Source organism: Scyliorhinus torazame, chromosome 7 (assembly GCF_047496885.1).
Source record: "Scyliorhinus torazame isolate Kashiwa2021f chromosome 7, sScyTor2.1, whole genome shotgun sequence".
NCBI lineage: Eukaryota > Metazoa > Chordata > Chondrichthyes > Carcharhiniformes > Scyliorhinidae > Scyliorhinus > Scyliorhinus torazame.
Window position 1 is genome coordinate 195,390,211 of NC_092713.1, and position 13,464 is coordinate 195,403,674.

General features: G+C 53.3%; 1 protein-coding gene across 1 annotated transcript in view; it reads left to right on the forward strand.

The window, feature by feature from the left end:
* Positions 1-13,464, forward strand: part of LOC140426764 (dedicator of cytokinesis protein 2-like) — a 1,003,703-nt gene that overhangs the window by 781,374 nt on the left and 208,865 nt on the right. The window contains exon 31 of the mRNA XM_072511919.1: positions 12,716-12,816. Within this exon, the coding sequence (XP_072368020.1) occupies positions 12,716-12,816 (101 nt within the window). The remainder of the gene's footprint in view (positions 1-12,715; positions 12,817-13,464) is intronic.

The window sequence follows — 13,464 nt, forward strand, 5'->3', positions numbered from 1 at the left end:
TGTGGAACAATTAGCATTCACGTGCTTTGCAGGGTCATCACGTTTATTCTTGGTTGTGTAACTTTCAGACAGAGGTGTTCTTCTATCTGGTTTGCATTCTTGAAAGGTGAAGACACAGTGTCTAAGGAGAGATGTTTTTGTGCTATCAGCCCACATTCAGAGCTCATGCGTGCGAGTGTCAGCCAACCGCAGGGGCAGCACAATACCACAATGGTTATCACAGTTGCTTCACAGCTCTAGGGTCCCAGGTTCGATTCCCAGTTTGGGTCACTATCTGTGTGGAGTCTGCACGTTTTCCCCGTGTCAGCGTGGGTTTCCTCCGGATGCTCCGGTTTCCTCCCACAGTGCAAAGATATGCAGGTTAGGTGGATTGGCCATGCTAAATTGCCCTTAGTGACCAAAAGAAGGTTAGGTGGGACTACTGGGTTACTTAAGTGGGGTGCTATTTCCAAGGGTCAGTGCAGACTCAGTGGGCCGAATGGCATCCTTCTGCACTGTAAATTCTATGATTCTGTTCTTTGAACCGCATTTTCGTCTTGCAGACTATACATCTGCTAAACTCACCAAAAAATGGGAGCTCCTTGCTTTTTTTAAAACTTAGAATACCCGATTATTTTTTTCCAATTAAGGGACAATTTAGTGTGGCCAATCCACCTAACCTGCACATATTTTTTGGGTTATGGAGGTGAAATCCATGCAGACACGGGGAGAATGTGTAAATTCCACATAGACAGTGACCAGGGGCCGGGATCGAACCGGGTCCTCAGCGCCGTAGGCAACAGTGCTAACCACGGGAGCACCTTGTTACCTCAAAGTGACGAAACACGGCCTCTCTCAGCCTCATTATTGGTGCTCAAATATCCGCCCTTGAGCATCTCTCACCCTAGTTGTCGATATTATAGGGAAAAGGCTCTCATTGCAAAGTAGGTATGCAGTTGTGCAGTGCCTCACCTGATCACTCAGTGAGATCACTGATGCTAATTCGAAATGGTGATATCTGGTGGGCAGTAGAAGCTTTGAACCTGTGCTGGAAGTGCACATCGTTGATTTAGACAGTGTGGGTGGGAGCAATGGGGTAGGAGCAAGGATATACTGAAGCTGAACTGTATTCTTTATCAACAATAATGCATGACCTTGAGGGCTTCATGGTGTGTGTGCATTGTGGACTTGGCAAGAGCTGGGGCTGGCCATGAGGGTACAATGTCTGTGTTAAAGAGGAGCCGTTTTAATGTCTGGCAGGCAAGTGTCTGACGTCATCATGCTCAGGTGATCCACATTCATATTAAGCTGAGGATAAATACAGCCCAGAACCCCTAATCGAGAGTGCCGGATGTCAGTGTGATTTGGAAAAAGGCTCCATAGACAACTGAGTCACCTCTAAATAGATTCACAGCAGTGGAACATCATCAGTTGCCTTATCCCGAGTGTGAATTATTTGATTCACCATTGATGTTACAAAAATTATGTTGTTCTATTGCTTGAGATGAGCATTTCACATGGTGTCATTCTCCTACCTTCCTTTCCCATAATCCTGCACATTATTTCTTGACAAATAATTATATAATTCCATGTTTCATGCCTCGATTGAACCTGCCTCCACCACAATCTCAGGCAGTGCACTCCAGAACTTCTAGCAACTCGTTGTGTGAAAACATTTTTTGTCATATCACTTTTGCTTCTTTCACCAATTGCCTTAAATCTCTGCCCTCTGGTTCTTGATCTTCCTCTTCCCCAGTGGACCCCTACCCCTGAAGCCTCTTCTCCTGGATGAGGCCAGTTACCCTCCTTCCCCAGTGCAGCCCTAACCCTGAAGTCTCACTGCTGGCCTGGCCGCTAGAGACTTGCCTGTGACAACCCCCTGAAAGCAGTGTGGTGCAGCCTATGAAGCCTGGCACTGACCCCTGCGAGCGCTGTGTGATTCAAGGTCGGCGAACAAACCTCGAAGTCGGGGGCAAAGTGCAAGTTGCCAAGGGCACGAAACTTACCTACCATTGTGAGACACATTGGGCGCGATTCTCCGCTCCCGTGCCGGTTGGGAGAATTGCCTGGGTCGCCAAAATTTCCCGCGACGCTGGTCCGACGCCCTCCCGCGATTCACGGAAGCGGCCAGATCGGCACAATCGCGTTTTGCGTGGCGCGGTACAGTGAATCGCCCGAGACAGCCAAAATGGCGATTCACCGGTACCCCCGCGATTCTCCGGCCCGGATCAGCCGAGCGTCCAGCCCAAAACCGCGGGTTCCCCCCCGGCGCCATCCACACCTGGTCGCTGCCGGCGGGAACAGCGTGGGAACGCTGGGGGGGGGGGCAGCCTGCGGGGGGGTGAGGGGGGATCCTGCACCGGGGGGGGGCCTCAAATGGGGTCTGGCCCGCGATCGGTGCCCACCGATCGTCGGGCCGGCCTCTCTGAAGGAGGACCTCCTTTCTTCCGCAGCCCCGCAAGATCCGTCAGACATCTTCTTGCGGGGCGGACTCGGAGAGGATGGCAACCACATGTGCGGGTGACAGCAGTTATGTGGCGCCGGCCGCGTCATGTATGCGGCGCCGCCTTTACGCGGTGCCAAGGCCTGGCGCGCGTCAATGACGCGGCGCCGCTCCTAGCCCATTATTGGGCCCTGAATCGGTCGGGATAGGGGCCGTTTCGCGCCGTCATGAACCTCAATGGCGTTCACGACGGCGCGAACACTCTGCCTCCATTTCGGAGAATCCCGCCCATTGTTCTAATTGTACGGCAACATGCTCGGATGATCCAGTGTGGGGAGATGTTTCCAGCAAGGGTCCCGATAATGAGATGCAGATATATTGAAATGACTTTCCTGATGTACCACGGAGGGAAACATAGCCTGTAATTGATGGCTAAAACACACAATCGCGACCAATTTTTATGACAACGTAAAACCAACTTTTGGCCTTCTCATGCTATTTTCCACTCTTGCCCACCATGACGTCCACCACAAAAGGAAGCAAACAATTCTGGCCACTGTCTTTCATACAACATAGCCGATCAGTCATATGTTAGTCGAGAGAGAGAGCTTGGAATCATGCCTCGGAATTACATGCTTATTGTGAAATCTGTTTAGATGTAATACTAATCAACAAGTGTTGAACAGGTACCAGAGTATGTCTACAGTCTGTTGAAGAACCAAGTCCCATGCCTGGAATCCAAGATAGAAGGACCCAACCTCAGACCAGTTCCACTGATGAGGGATTTAGTTGGATGGACAGATCGGAGAAGTTGGGTTTGTTCTCCTTAAAGAAGAGAAGGTTGAAAGGAGATCTGATAGAGATCTTCAAAATTATGAGGAGTCCAAACAGCGTAAATAGGGAGAATCTGTTTCCATTTGCTGATTGGTCGAAGGGTTGAAAACCAAGGGATGCCAATTTCAGGTGAATTGCAAAACAACACAGCACGTGGAAAAAACTTTTTTTCAACAAAACGAGTGGTTAGGAGCTGCAATACACTGCCTGAGCGTTTGCTGGAGACAGATTTGACCATAGCTTTCAAAAGGGAGTTGGATAATTGTCTGAAGAGAAAATATTTGAAGGGCTACATGGAAAAGGCCTCCTTCTGTGTGGTAACCATTGTCTGATTGTATGAAGATATACAGGATTGCTGATGATATCAAGTTTGATGGCACTGTAAATAATGTAGCTAGCAGCAGAAAGGTGCATAAGGTATTAACAGATTAGCTGATTGGAAGACGTGTGGCAGCATCCGTCCAATATATGAGGTTATGCACATTGGACCCAAGAACCGGAGTCTTCTCTAAATGGAGAGAAGTTAATAATTGTGAAGGAGCAGAGATATTTTTGGGTTCATATATGTCAAAATGTGGCCTGGCGCACTTAATTATGAAAAGGTTAATGGATGTTACTCTTCATCTGATGGAGGTAGAATAAAAGGGGATGGAAGTGATGCGGCAATTGTGTTGAATTCCGGTTCAACACCATTTAGAGTACCGTGCTCAACTCTAGCATTGCTCCTCGGAAAGGATACACTGGCCTTGGGAAGTGAAATATAGAATAACCAAATCACCAGAATGATCATGGATTAAAAAGATTAAATTCTGAATACAGGTTCCATTGACGAGGCTTGTTTTCCCTAGACGACAGGAGATTAAAGGATGAACCAATTGTGGTGATCAGGACGATTGGATAGAGTTGGATAGATACAGGGAAATGTTTTCCTCTGGTGGGGGAGTTCATTACAAGGGGGAGTATCCTAAAAAGTAGAGCTAGGTTGTCCAAGGGTGTTGTCAGGCAGGCATTCTAACTAGAAATAGCTAACTAAAGAAAGCTAACTAGAAATATAAAGATGGACAGCAAGCATTTCTTTAGATGCTTATACAAGAAAAGGGAAAACAAAGTGAATATTGGTCCGAGAGAAAGTGAGCCTGGGTAATTAATAATGAAAAATATGGAGATGGCAGAAGAATTGACCAGGTATTTTGGATCAGTCTTCAAGTATAGAGGATATAAGTGACATGCCAGAAATAATTGTATATCAGGAGATTCAAGGGAGGGAGGATCTCAGGAAAACTACTATCACCAGTGAAGTGGTACTGAGTAAGCTGTTTAAACTGCGGGCTGACAAATCCACAGTTCCTGATGGTCTTCATCTTCGGGTCTTAAAACAAACAGCTAGTGAGATAGTTGATCCGTTGGTTTTAATTGTCGAAAATTCCCTAGATTTAGAGACGGTTTTATTGGTTTGTAAAATCACAAAATGTAACTCCTTTATTCAAAAGGGAGGGAGACAGAAAGCAGACACTACAGGCCATATAGCTTCTCATCAGTCAAAGGGAAAATGTTATAATCTATTATTAAAGATGTTGTGGTGGAGCACTTAGAAAAATTCAAGGCAATCGGCAGAGTCAACATGGTTTTGTGAAAGGGAAATCATGTTTGACCAATCCATTGGAGTTCTTTGAAGGAGTCACATGGTGTGGATAAAGGGGAACTAGTGAATGTGCTGTATTTAGATTTCCAGAAGGCATTTGATAAAGTGCCATATCAAAGGATATTGCAGGAAATAAAAACTCATGGTATGGGGGTAACATATTGTCATGGATAGAAGTCGGGTTAGCTAATAGGAAACCGAGGGTAGCCTTAAATGGGTCTTTTTCAGGTTGGCGGGGTATAATAAGTGGTGTGCCACAGGGATCAGTGCTGGGACCTCAACCTCTTACAATTTATATCAATGACTTGTGTGAAGGGACTGAAGATACGGTTGCTAAATTTTGCTGATGATACACAGATTGGTAGGAACGTAAGTTGTGAAGAGGCTGTCAGGAGATATGAACACACAAATTGAAGGGGCAAAGATCTAGCACATAGAGTATAACGTGGAAAAATGTGAAATTGTCCATTTTGGCTGGACGGATTAAAAATAAGCTTACTTTTTAAATTGTGAGAGATTGCAGAGCTCTGAGATGCAGAGGGATCTAGGTGTCCTAGTGTATGAATCACAAAAGGTTTGTATTCAGATACAACAAGTAATTAGGAAATCTAATAGAATGTTCTTGTTTATTGTAAGGGGAATTGAATATAAAAGTAGAGCGAGTGGGCGTCATTCTCCGACACCCCGCCGGGTCGGAGAATGGCCGTTGGCCGCCGTGAATCCCGCCCCTGCCCCCGCCGAAGCCTCCGGTACCGGAGATTGGGCGGGGGTGGGAATCGGGCCGCGCCGTTTGGCGGGACCCCCCGCTCAATTCTCTGGCCCGGATGAGCCGAAGTCCCGCCCAGAAATTGCCTGTCCCGCCGGTGTAAATTAAAACTGGTATTTACCGGCGGGACCAGGCGGCGTGGGCGGGCTCCGGGGTCCTGGGGGGGGGCGCGGGGCAATCTGACCCCGGGGGATGCCCCCACGGTGGCCTGGCCCGCGATCGGGGCCCACCGATCCGCGGGCGGGCCTGTGCCGTGGGGGCACTCTTTCCCTTCCGCCTCCGCCACGGCCTCCACCATGGCGGAGGCGGAAGTGACTCTCCCCACTGCACATGCGCGGGAAACTGTCAGCGGCCGCTGACGCTCCTGCGCATGCGCCGGGAAACTGTCAGCAGCCGCTGACGCTCCCGCGCATGCGCCGCATTTCCGCGCCAGCTGGCGGGGCAACAAGCGCCATTTCCGCCAGCTGGCGGGGCGGAAATCCCTCCGGTACCGGCCTAGCCCCTCAATGTTGGGGCTCGGCCCCCAAAGATGCGGAGCATTCCGCACCTTTGGGGCAGCGCGATGCCCGTCTGATTGGCGCCGATTTGGGCACCAGTCGGCGGACATCGCGCCGTTGGGGGAGAATTTCGCCCATTATGTTTCAGTTGTACAGGACCACATCTGGTGTACTGCGTACAGTATTGGTCTCCTTATTTAAGGAAGGGTGTAAATGTGTTGGAAGCTGTTCCGAGAAGGTTTACTAGGCTAATACAAGTAATGGGCAGGCATGGAGAAAGGTTGGAGAGGTTAGGCTTGTTTCAACTGAAGTTTAGGTGAGTAAGAGGTGACTGACTTGATTGAAACATATAGGGGGCGATTCACCGACCGCGGGACTAAGTGCCCGTGCCGTCGTGAACGCCGTCGCGTTTCACGACGGCGCGAACAGGCCCCCGCCGCGACCGATTCAGGGGCAGAAAAGGGGTCAGCAGCGGCACCGTGAGAAACACGGTGGGCATGGCGACAGAGCAGCGGCGTCATCGCGCGACGCTAGGGTGACACCACGCTGCATACAAGGAAGTGCGCAGATCGGCACACAGACCGAGGTCGGACATGGATGAGCCCCGTCGCGCCGCTCCCCGCTTCCGGGACAGCGACCTGGAAGCACTTCTGGAGGCTGTGGAGGCGCGCTGGGCCATCCTCTTCCCCAGACGTGGACACCGGCAGCCATGCAGTACCGTGAGGCGTGGATGGCGAGAGGTCGGGACGGCGGTCAGTGCTGTGGGGCACATCCCCCGCATGGGAGACCAGTGCAGGAAGAAACTGCACGACCTCACGAGGGCAGCGAAGATAAGTACCCTGATACTCTCCCCGGGAAACGCCCCCCCCCCCCCCACCTGCCCACGCCAGGGGGGGAAAGGGGGGGCTGGGGCCCCACGTAGCACCCGAGACACATGTGGAACCCCCCACCCCAAACAGTGGGCAAGTGGCATGGTGTGGGTCCGAGTGTCCCCACCTTGTGATAATGGTGTGTTCATGTGTGCGTGCTGCTAGTGTCCGCCTAACCCTGAGGTTCATCTCCCCCCCCCCACAAGGCCAAGACAGCGCACAATCAGAGGGAGCGTACAAGAACCATAGGCGGATCACCTGAGCTGCACCCCCTTACCATCTATGATCAAAGGGCACTGGACCTTGCTGGGAGAGCCGCTAGCCGGGAGGTTGCGCCGTGCCAGGTTGGAGGCGAGCACCAAGTGAGACGCATGCAGTCCTTCAGCCCATCAGTACCCCACTCCCCTCACACCCCACCACCTGACACTGCACCACCCCCACAGTCCACACCCTCACACTGCCCCCTCCACCCTCTCACATACGACCCCACGTGTCTAACGAAACGTGCCTTACTGTGTTCTCCAGGGCCACACGAACACCGCCATGGAACTGCTCGGTCACCCCGCCGCCGTCCAGCTCCAACCTGTTCCGGCCACAGGGATGCATGGGACAGAGGGGAAGGATCATGGGCAGGAGGGCCCTCCTCTGAGGTCGGGCCACCGAAGGGTTATGCACAGAGGACAGACAAAGATGTCAGGACGGACAGTCATGACACATATGACAGTGAGACGGACGAGGAGGGTCCAGCGAGCCAGGACAGTGTCGGTGACAGGACAGCCCCTCAGGGCAGTGACGCATAGAGGACATTGCGACAGATGAGGCACTGGGGCACGGCACCTGGCATGGGCCGTGGTCTCAATGCACCGGGCCAAGGTTCGAGTCAGGGGACCCCAGAGCTGGGGACAGACGAGGACCTAGCAGCTGTGGCACTGCTGTCACCCACTACCTCAGCCATCGCAGATACACTCACCACAGTTGGGCAAGTAAGTGACGAGTCTTCTGTTTCACAGACTGGTGCGCACCACACAGCCGAACTGGTACAGCAGGTGGAGGTAGGAGCAGCCGAGGGGCTGGAAGGTCGGAGGGCAGGCCAAGCCCAGCACCCAGCTGCTGCCCAGACGGCTCCCAGGTTCCTGGGCATTCCAGGCCCACCCACAGACCCGATGTATTTGCAACCCCAGGGACCAGACGACGGGATGACGGCCGTCTTCCGGCAACTGCAGACCCAGCTGGAGGAGTCCATCCACGTCCACGAGCAGGGAGTGGTGCCGGTCATGGCTGCAACCCAGGCCGACACCGCACGGGTGGCGTCCGCGATGGAGGCAATGGGGGAAACGGTTTCGGTCATGGGTCAGGTTCTTAAGGGCATGGGGCTTAGTGTGCACGCGTCAACCGTGGCCCATGACAGGGCTGCCCACTCACAGGCAGCCATGTCCCAGAGCCAGTTGGACATTGCCGCCGCACTCCGGGGTCTGGCCCAGTCTCAGCAGGCCATGGCCCTGTTCCAGCAGGCCATCGCTGAGAGCATCGGAGGCTTTGCCCATGTGATGGATGGCGTCGCTCAGTCCCAGCGGGAGGTAGTGCTGTCCCTGACAGGGATGTCGCACTCCCTCACCTCCATCGCCGGGAACGTTCAGACTCTGGTCGATTCCACAGCAGACCTCCAGGACTGGCAGCGACAGGTGTCTGTGGTGCAACGGGGCTTGCCTCCGAGCGCACCACCGTCCCATAGAGAGGCCCGGGGGCCCTGGGCTCCCCGAGGGAGGAGGAGGTCCCGGTGCCTGTCCCAGTTACACCAGCATGGGAGGGACTGGAACACTCGCACTCCCCGGGTCCTGTCCCTGGTGCGTATGGTGGGCAGCGGGCAGAGGAGGGTGGCCATCACGTCATCCAGCACACCCGCCGAGCAGCCTGGCCCATTCAGGCCGGGCCGCCCCAGGAAGCCCGCGCCAACGGGGAGCCACGTCGAAGGGCAGGATTCTCAGCGGTCCGCCTCCACTCCTGATGTACCATCTGGGGAGACACCTAGACGTACTGGTAGGGCCCATAAGGCAAAAAAGTTAGACACGTAGTAAGTTGGCATGGGTGCAAGGCACAGATTAGTTATAGCGGCTAGGGCACGTGTCTTTCAATGTCACAATTAATGTTGTTACACCAAACCTACATGCATCTGTCCTATTTCCGTTGCCTGGGGGGGGTGGGGGGGGGCGGACATGAGTGTGCCCGGTGACGATGGTGTTCGAAAATCATTGCAAGGGTGTGGCTGGGTGCCCCCCCCTCCCAACACCAAACACGCTGTTGTGCTCAGTGCTCCAACGCCCGCTGCCCCACATGGACATGTGATGGAGTGTCCGTGACGCATTGAGGTGACACCGAGGTGGTGGTGTTCAGATATGGTCATGAATCAGACATTCAGTAGCGATCTGTGGCTCACAGCTTATCGCAGAGCGGGTTGTCATCATCCAACATGGCACCGTTCATACCCGCTTACGGAAGAAAAAGTTTACCGACAGTAACGAGGTGCCGCAGGTGTAGTGCTGCTTGAGAGTGGTGCAGTGTGTGGTTGGGTTGTGCGATGGTGCGGGAGGTGAGTGAGGGGGGTGCTGGGTGGTGCCAGTGCGCTTGGTCAATGGTGCGAGTGCCCTGTCCCAGTTACACGATGCCCTCCCCCTAGTGTGCGAATCGTGCGGCAATCAACGCATCGCGTACTCGCTGTCCCAAACGGTGGCGTCGTGCGGCCTCACGGCCATATCTCGCACCACGATGGTGTCTGTGCCCCGCCGCCCTCCCATCCTCCCCCTCCTCCTCCCCCTCCTCTTCCTCCTCCTCCTCATCCGCATATTCAGAGTTGATGCCCTCATTGGGCTCACCTGCTTCCTCCTCCTCCATTACATTGCCCCTCTGTTGGGCGATGTTTTGCAAGACGCAACAGGCAACGACGATTCTTCCGACCCTGTCGGGGTCATACTATAGAGTGCCCCCAGAGCGGTCCAGGAACCGGAACCTCATGTTAAGGAGGCCGAAGCACCTCTCCACTACACCCCTGGTTGCTGCATGGGCCTTATTGTAGCGGGTCTCCGCGTTGGTCTGTGGCCTCCGTATGGGCGTCATCAGCCACGGCCGCAACGGATAACCCCTGTCGCCCAGCAACAAGCCCCTCATCTGGGGGGGTGACCCTCAAAAATTGCGGGGATGTAGGACTGCGCCAGTATAAAGGCGTCATGCACGCTACCCGGGTACTGGGCGCACACGTGCGTTATTCGCATTCCCTGTTCGCATACCACCTGGACGTTCATCGAATATGTCCCCTTCCTGTTCAAATAGAAGGCCCTGTTCCACATTGGTGCACGCAGGTTGACGTGCACCCAATCCACAACACCCTGTACCATTGGGATACCGGCCACTGAGGCGAATTGCGCTGCCATGGCAGCCTGGTGCCGTGGTCCTCCGGGTAATTGATGTATCGTCGCGCGACGGCATAAAGGCCGTCGGTGACTGCCCGGATGCACCGGTGCACCGAGGCCTGACTGATTCCACGAAGGTCCCCGCTCGGCGACTGGAACATTGATGGCTGCTGTGAATACATCATGGACTTGAAGGCCGGGGGGGGGGGGAGGTTTGGGAGGCAGAGGCAACAAAATTTGTTAGGAGGGCGCTTTGGCATGTAGGCAGCCAGGGTCCTTTCGATGTATGGGCCCCCCGGCTGCCTGGTCACTGTTCACTGAGGCACGCACCGTGCCACCTGTCCACAGTATCCGTTTCCTGCACAGTTCAACCTGTCCCTCCTCATCGCAGCACCAGCCGACCCGGCCCTTCACCATGCCCTCGAATTGGAAGGGTGTCTCCACCACCTTCCTGACACGGCACTCCAGCTGGGGATCTCGGTCCTGCGGGGAACCGTGGAGGCCGCCCCCTCCAAGCCCTCCTCCTTCCCCTTCTCAATTTCCCACCCCCACCCCCTGCTCCTATCCCATCCCCCCTTCCCTGTACTCCTTTACACAACACATCCTCCTTAGCCCTGTCTTCGCCCATCCCAACCCCTCCTCCCTCCAATCCCTCCCCCCAAACCCCTCCCCCCAACCCCCTTCACCCCCCCAACCCCTTCCCCCCAACACCCTCCCCCCAACACCCTCCCCAACCCCACCCCCCCAACCCACTTCACCCCCCAACCCCCTCCCCCCTTCCCCCTCCCCCCAGCCCCTCCCCCAACCACATCCCCCCTTCCCCTCTTCCCCCTTCCCCCCCAGCCCCCCCCCCCAACCACATCCCCCCTTCCCCCCCAACCCCCTCCCCCCCCAACACCCTCCCCCCAACCCCAGGATGTACCGAGAGGCCGCTCCCACATGACAGAGTCACGCCGGCGCCGTTCACCCCTGGTCACTGCCAGCGGGAACACTGCAGGAACACTCGGGGGGGGGACTGCACGAGTTCATGCAGGCGTGGAACGGCCGTCGTGATTCCTCGCATGCGCAGACCTGCCGTCGTATTTTGGCGCATGCGCGGTGGGTTCCCCTCTTCGCGCCGGCCGTGGCAGTGCCCTACAGGGGCCCAGTGCGGAAGGAAGAAGTGCAACCACGGAACAGGCCCGCCTGCAGATCGGTGGGCCCTGATCACGGGCCAGGCCACCGTGGGGGCCCTCCCCAGGGTCGTTCCCCCCACCCCCCCGAGGACCGCCCACACCGACATACCTGCCATGTGGGACCATGCATAACCCACGCCGGCAGGACTGGCCAAAAATGGACAGCTGCTAACGGCCCCGACCAGCGTGGCGGGAATCCCGTCCCCGTCCGAAAAACGGCGCCGGACAATATGGCAGCCGGCGTCGGTGCAGCGGGGTGGGTTTCGCCCCACCCCCCGCGGATTCTCCGACCCGTCGGGGGGGTAGGGAATCCCGCCCAAGAAGACAACTTTTGTTTCTGAGGTTAGTGAATCTTTGGAACTCCCTTCCTCAAAAGGCAGTGATGGTAGTGACTTTGAATGTGTTCAGGGTAGAGGGAGATGGGTTCTTGATCAACAAAGGAGATGAAATATTAATGGGGGGTAGGTGGGAATGAATGAATAGAACAGTGACTCAAACGGCCAAGTGGCCTACTTCTGCTCCTAATTTCCTATGTTCACATGTTCTTCACACAAAGGATAGTGGAAATCTAGAACGTTCTCTCTCGGTAAGTTGTTGAGGTCAGATCAGTTGATCATTTCAGACCTGGGATTGACACATTTTTGTTAAGATAAGCATATTAAAGGATTTGGAACTAAGGTACCCAAATGGAATTAAGCTATAGATCAACCAAGACATAATTGAACTGTAGAAAAAGCTCAAGGGGCTGATTGCCTTACTCCTGTTTTGCATGTTTCCAGTAAACACTTAACTGTAGTTCTTTGGACATCTGTTGTTCCCTGTTTTATGCCAACTCTTTATAAAATAATGAATCTGGTAACACGTTAAAATATAACAATCTTCCATAACGAATATGAAGTAGAGAAATTGTGACAATTAGGTTGATAGAAGCTTAAAAATATTAAACATGTTTTATTGTATAGTTTTATAATGTGCCAACTTTTTCTGAATAATTTAAAATACTAGACAGAGCCATAACTTTGCGATGTTCCTTAAATAATGATGGTTTTCATATGCAGTAAATTTTAATTATGTTTCTGTGTAATTTTGAATGTTTTTGTCTTTAGTTGTGGAATATTTACTTTCATTTGGCCGTAAGCTTCATTACCCAAGAATCTCTGCAGCTGCAACATTTTTCTCAGGCAAAGTGCACCAAAATCTTGAACAAGTGAGTGTTGTTTACTGATGTTTTGTTATTCGGTCCCAGCTATACCTTGAGGAGAAGCAGCAATGAAACAGGAAAATGTCATTCAGTTCTAGCTCTTCCATCAGACCAGATGAACAGTCTACCCATGGTATGTTCAAAATGTACCCTCTGGGTAAGAGGGTCTGGACAAGTCAGTCCTTAAAGCCTTAAGAGTTTAGCTCTATCTGCACTAATATTTCTTACTTGCTGGTTTGCCCTACTTTAGTGTTGTGAGACTGGATGTTTGAAAAGCTTTTCTTCCTGCTGTTGACATTTTGGTGGATTGATTAACACCTTTGTCACCTCCAGAATGCGCTATTATAATGTTCTCATAATAGGCCTCCTATCCTCCACCCTTTGTACTCTATCTCCCCCTCACCCACCACTCCTTCCATTTTGATCTATATCAGTTCCGGTTCCCTCAGCAACCCCCATTTAATATTTTCATTCTTGTGTTTGAATGCTTTCATGGTCTCATCTCTCCATATCTCCTCCAACCCTCCAGCATTTCCAAGAATTCACCATACCTTTTACTCCAGCCTCAGGTGCATTCCTCACTCCCTCCCTTTGCATCACCATTGGTAATGCTGAACATCTGGGCCCCACACCATGAAATTCCCTCTTTACCCC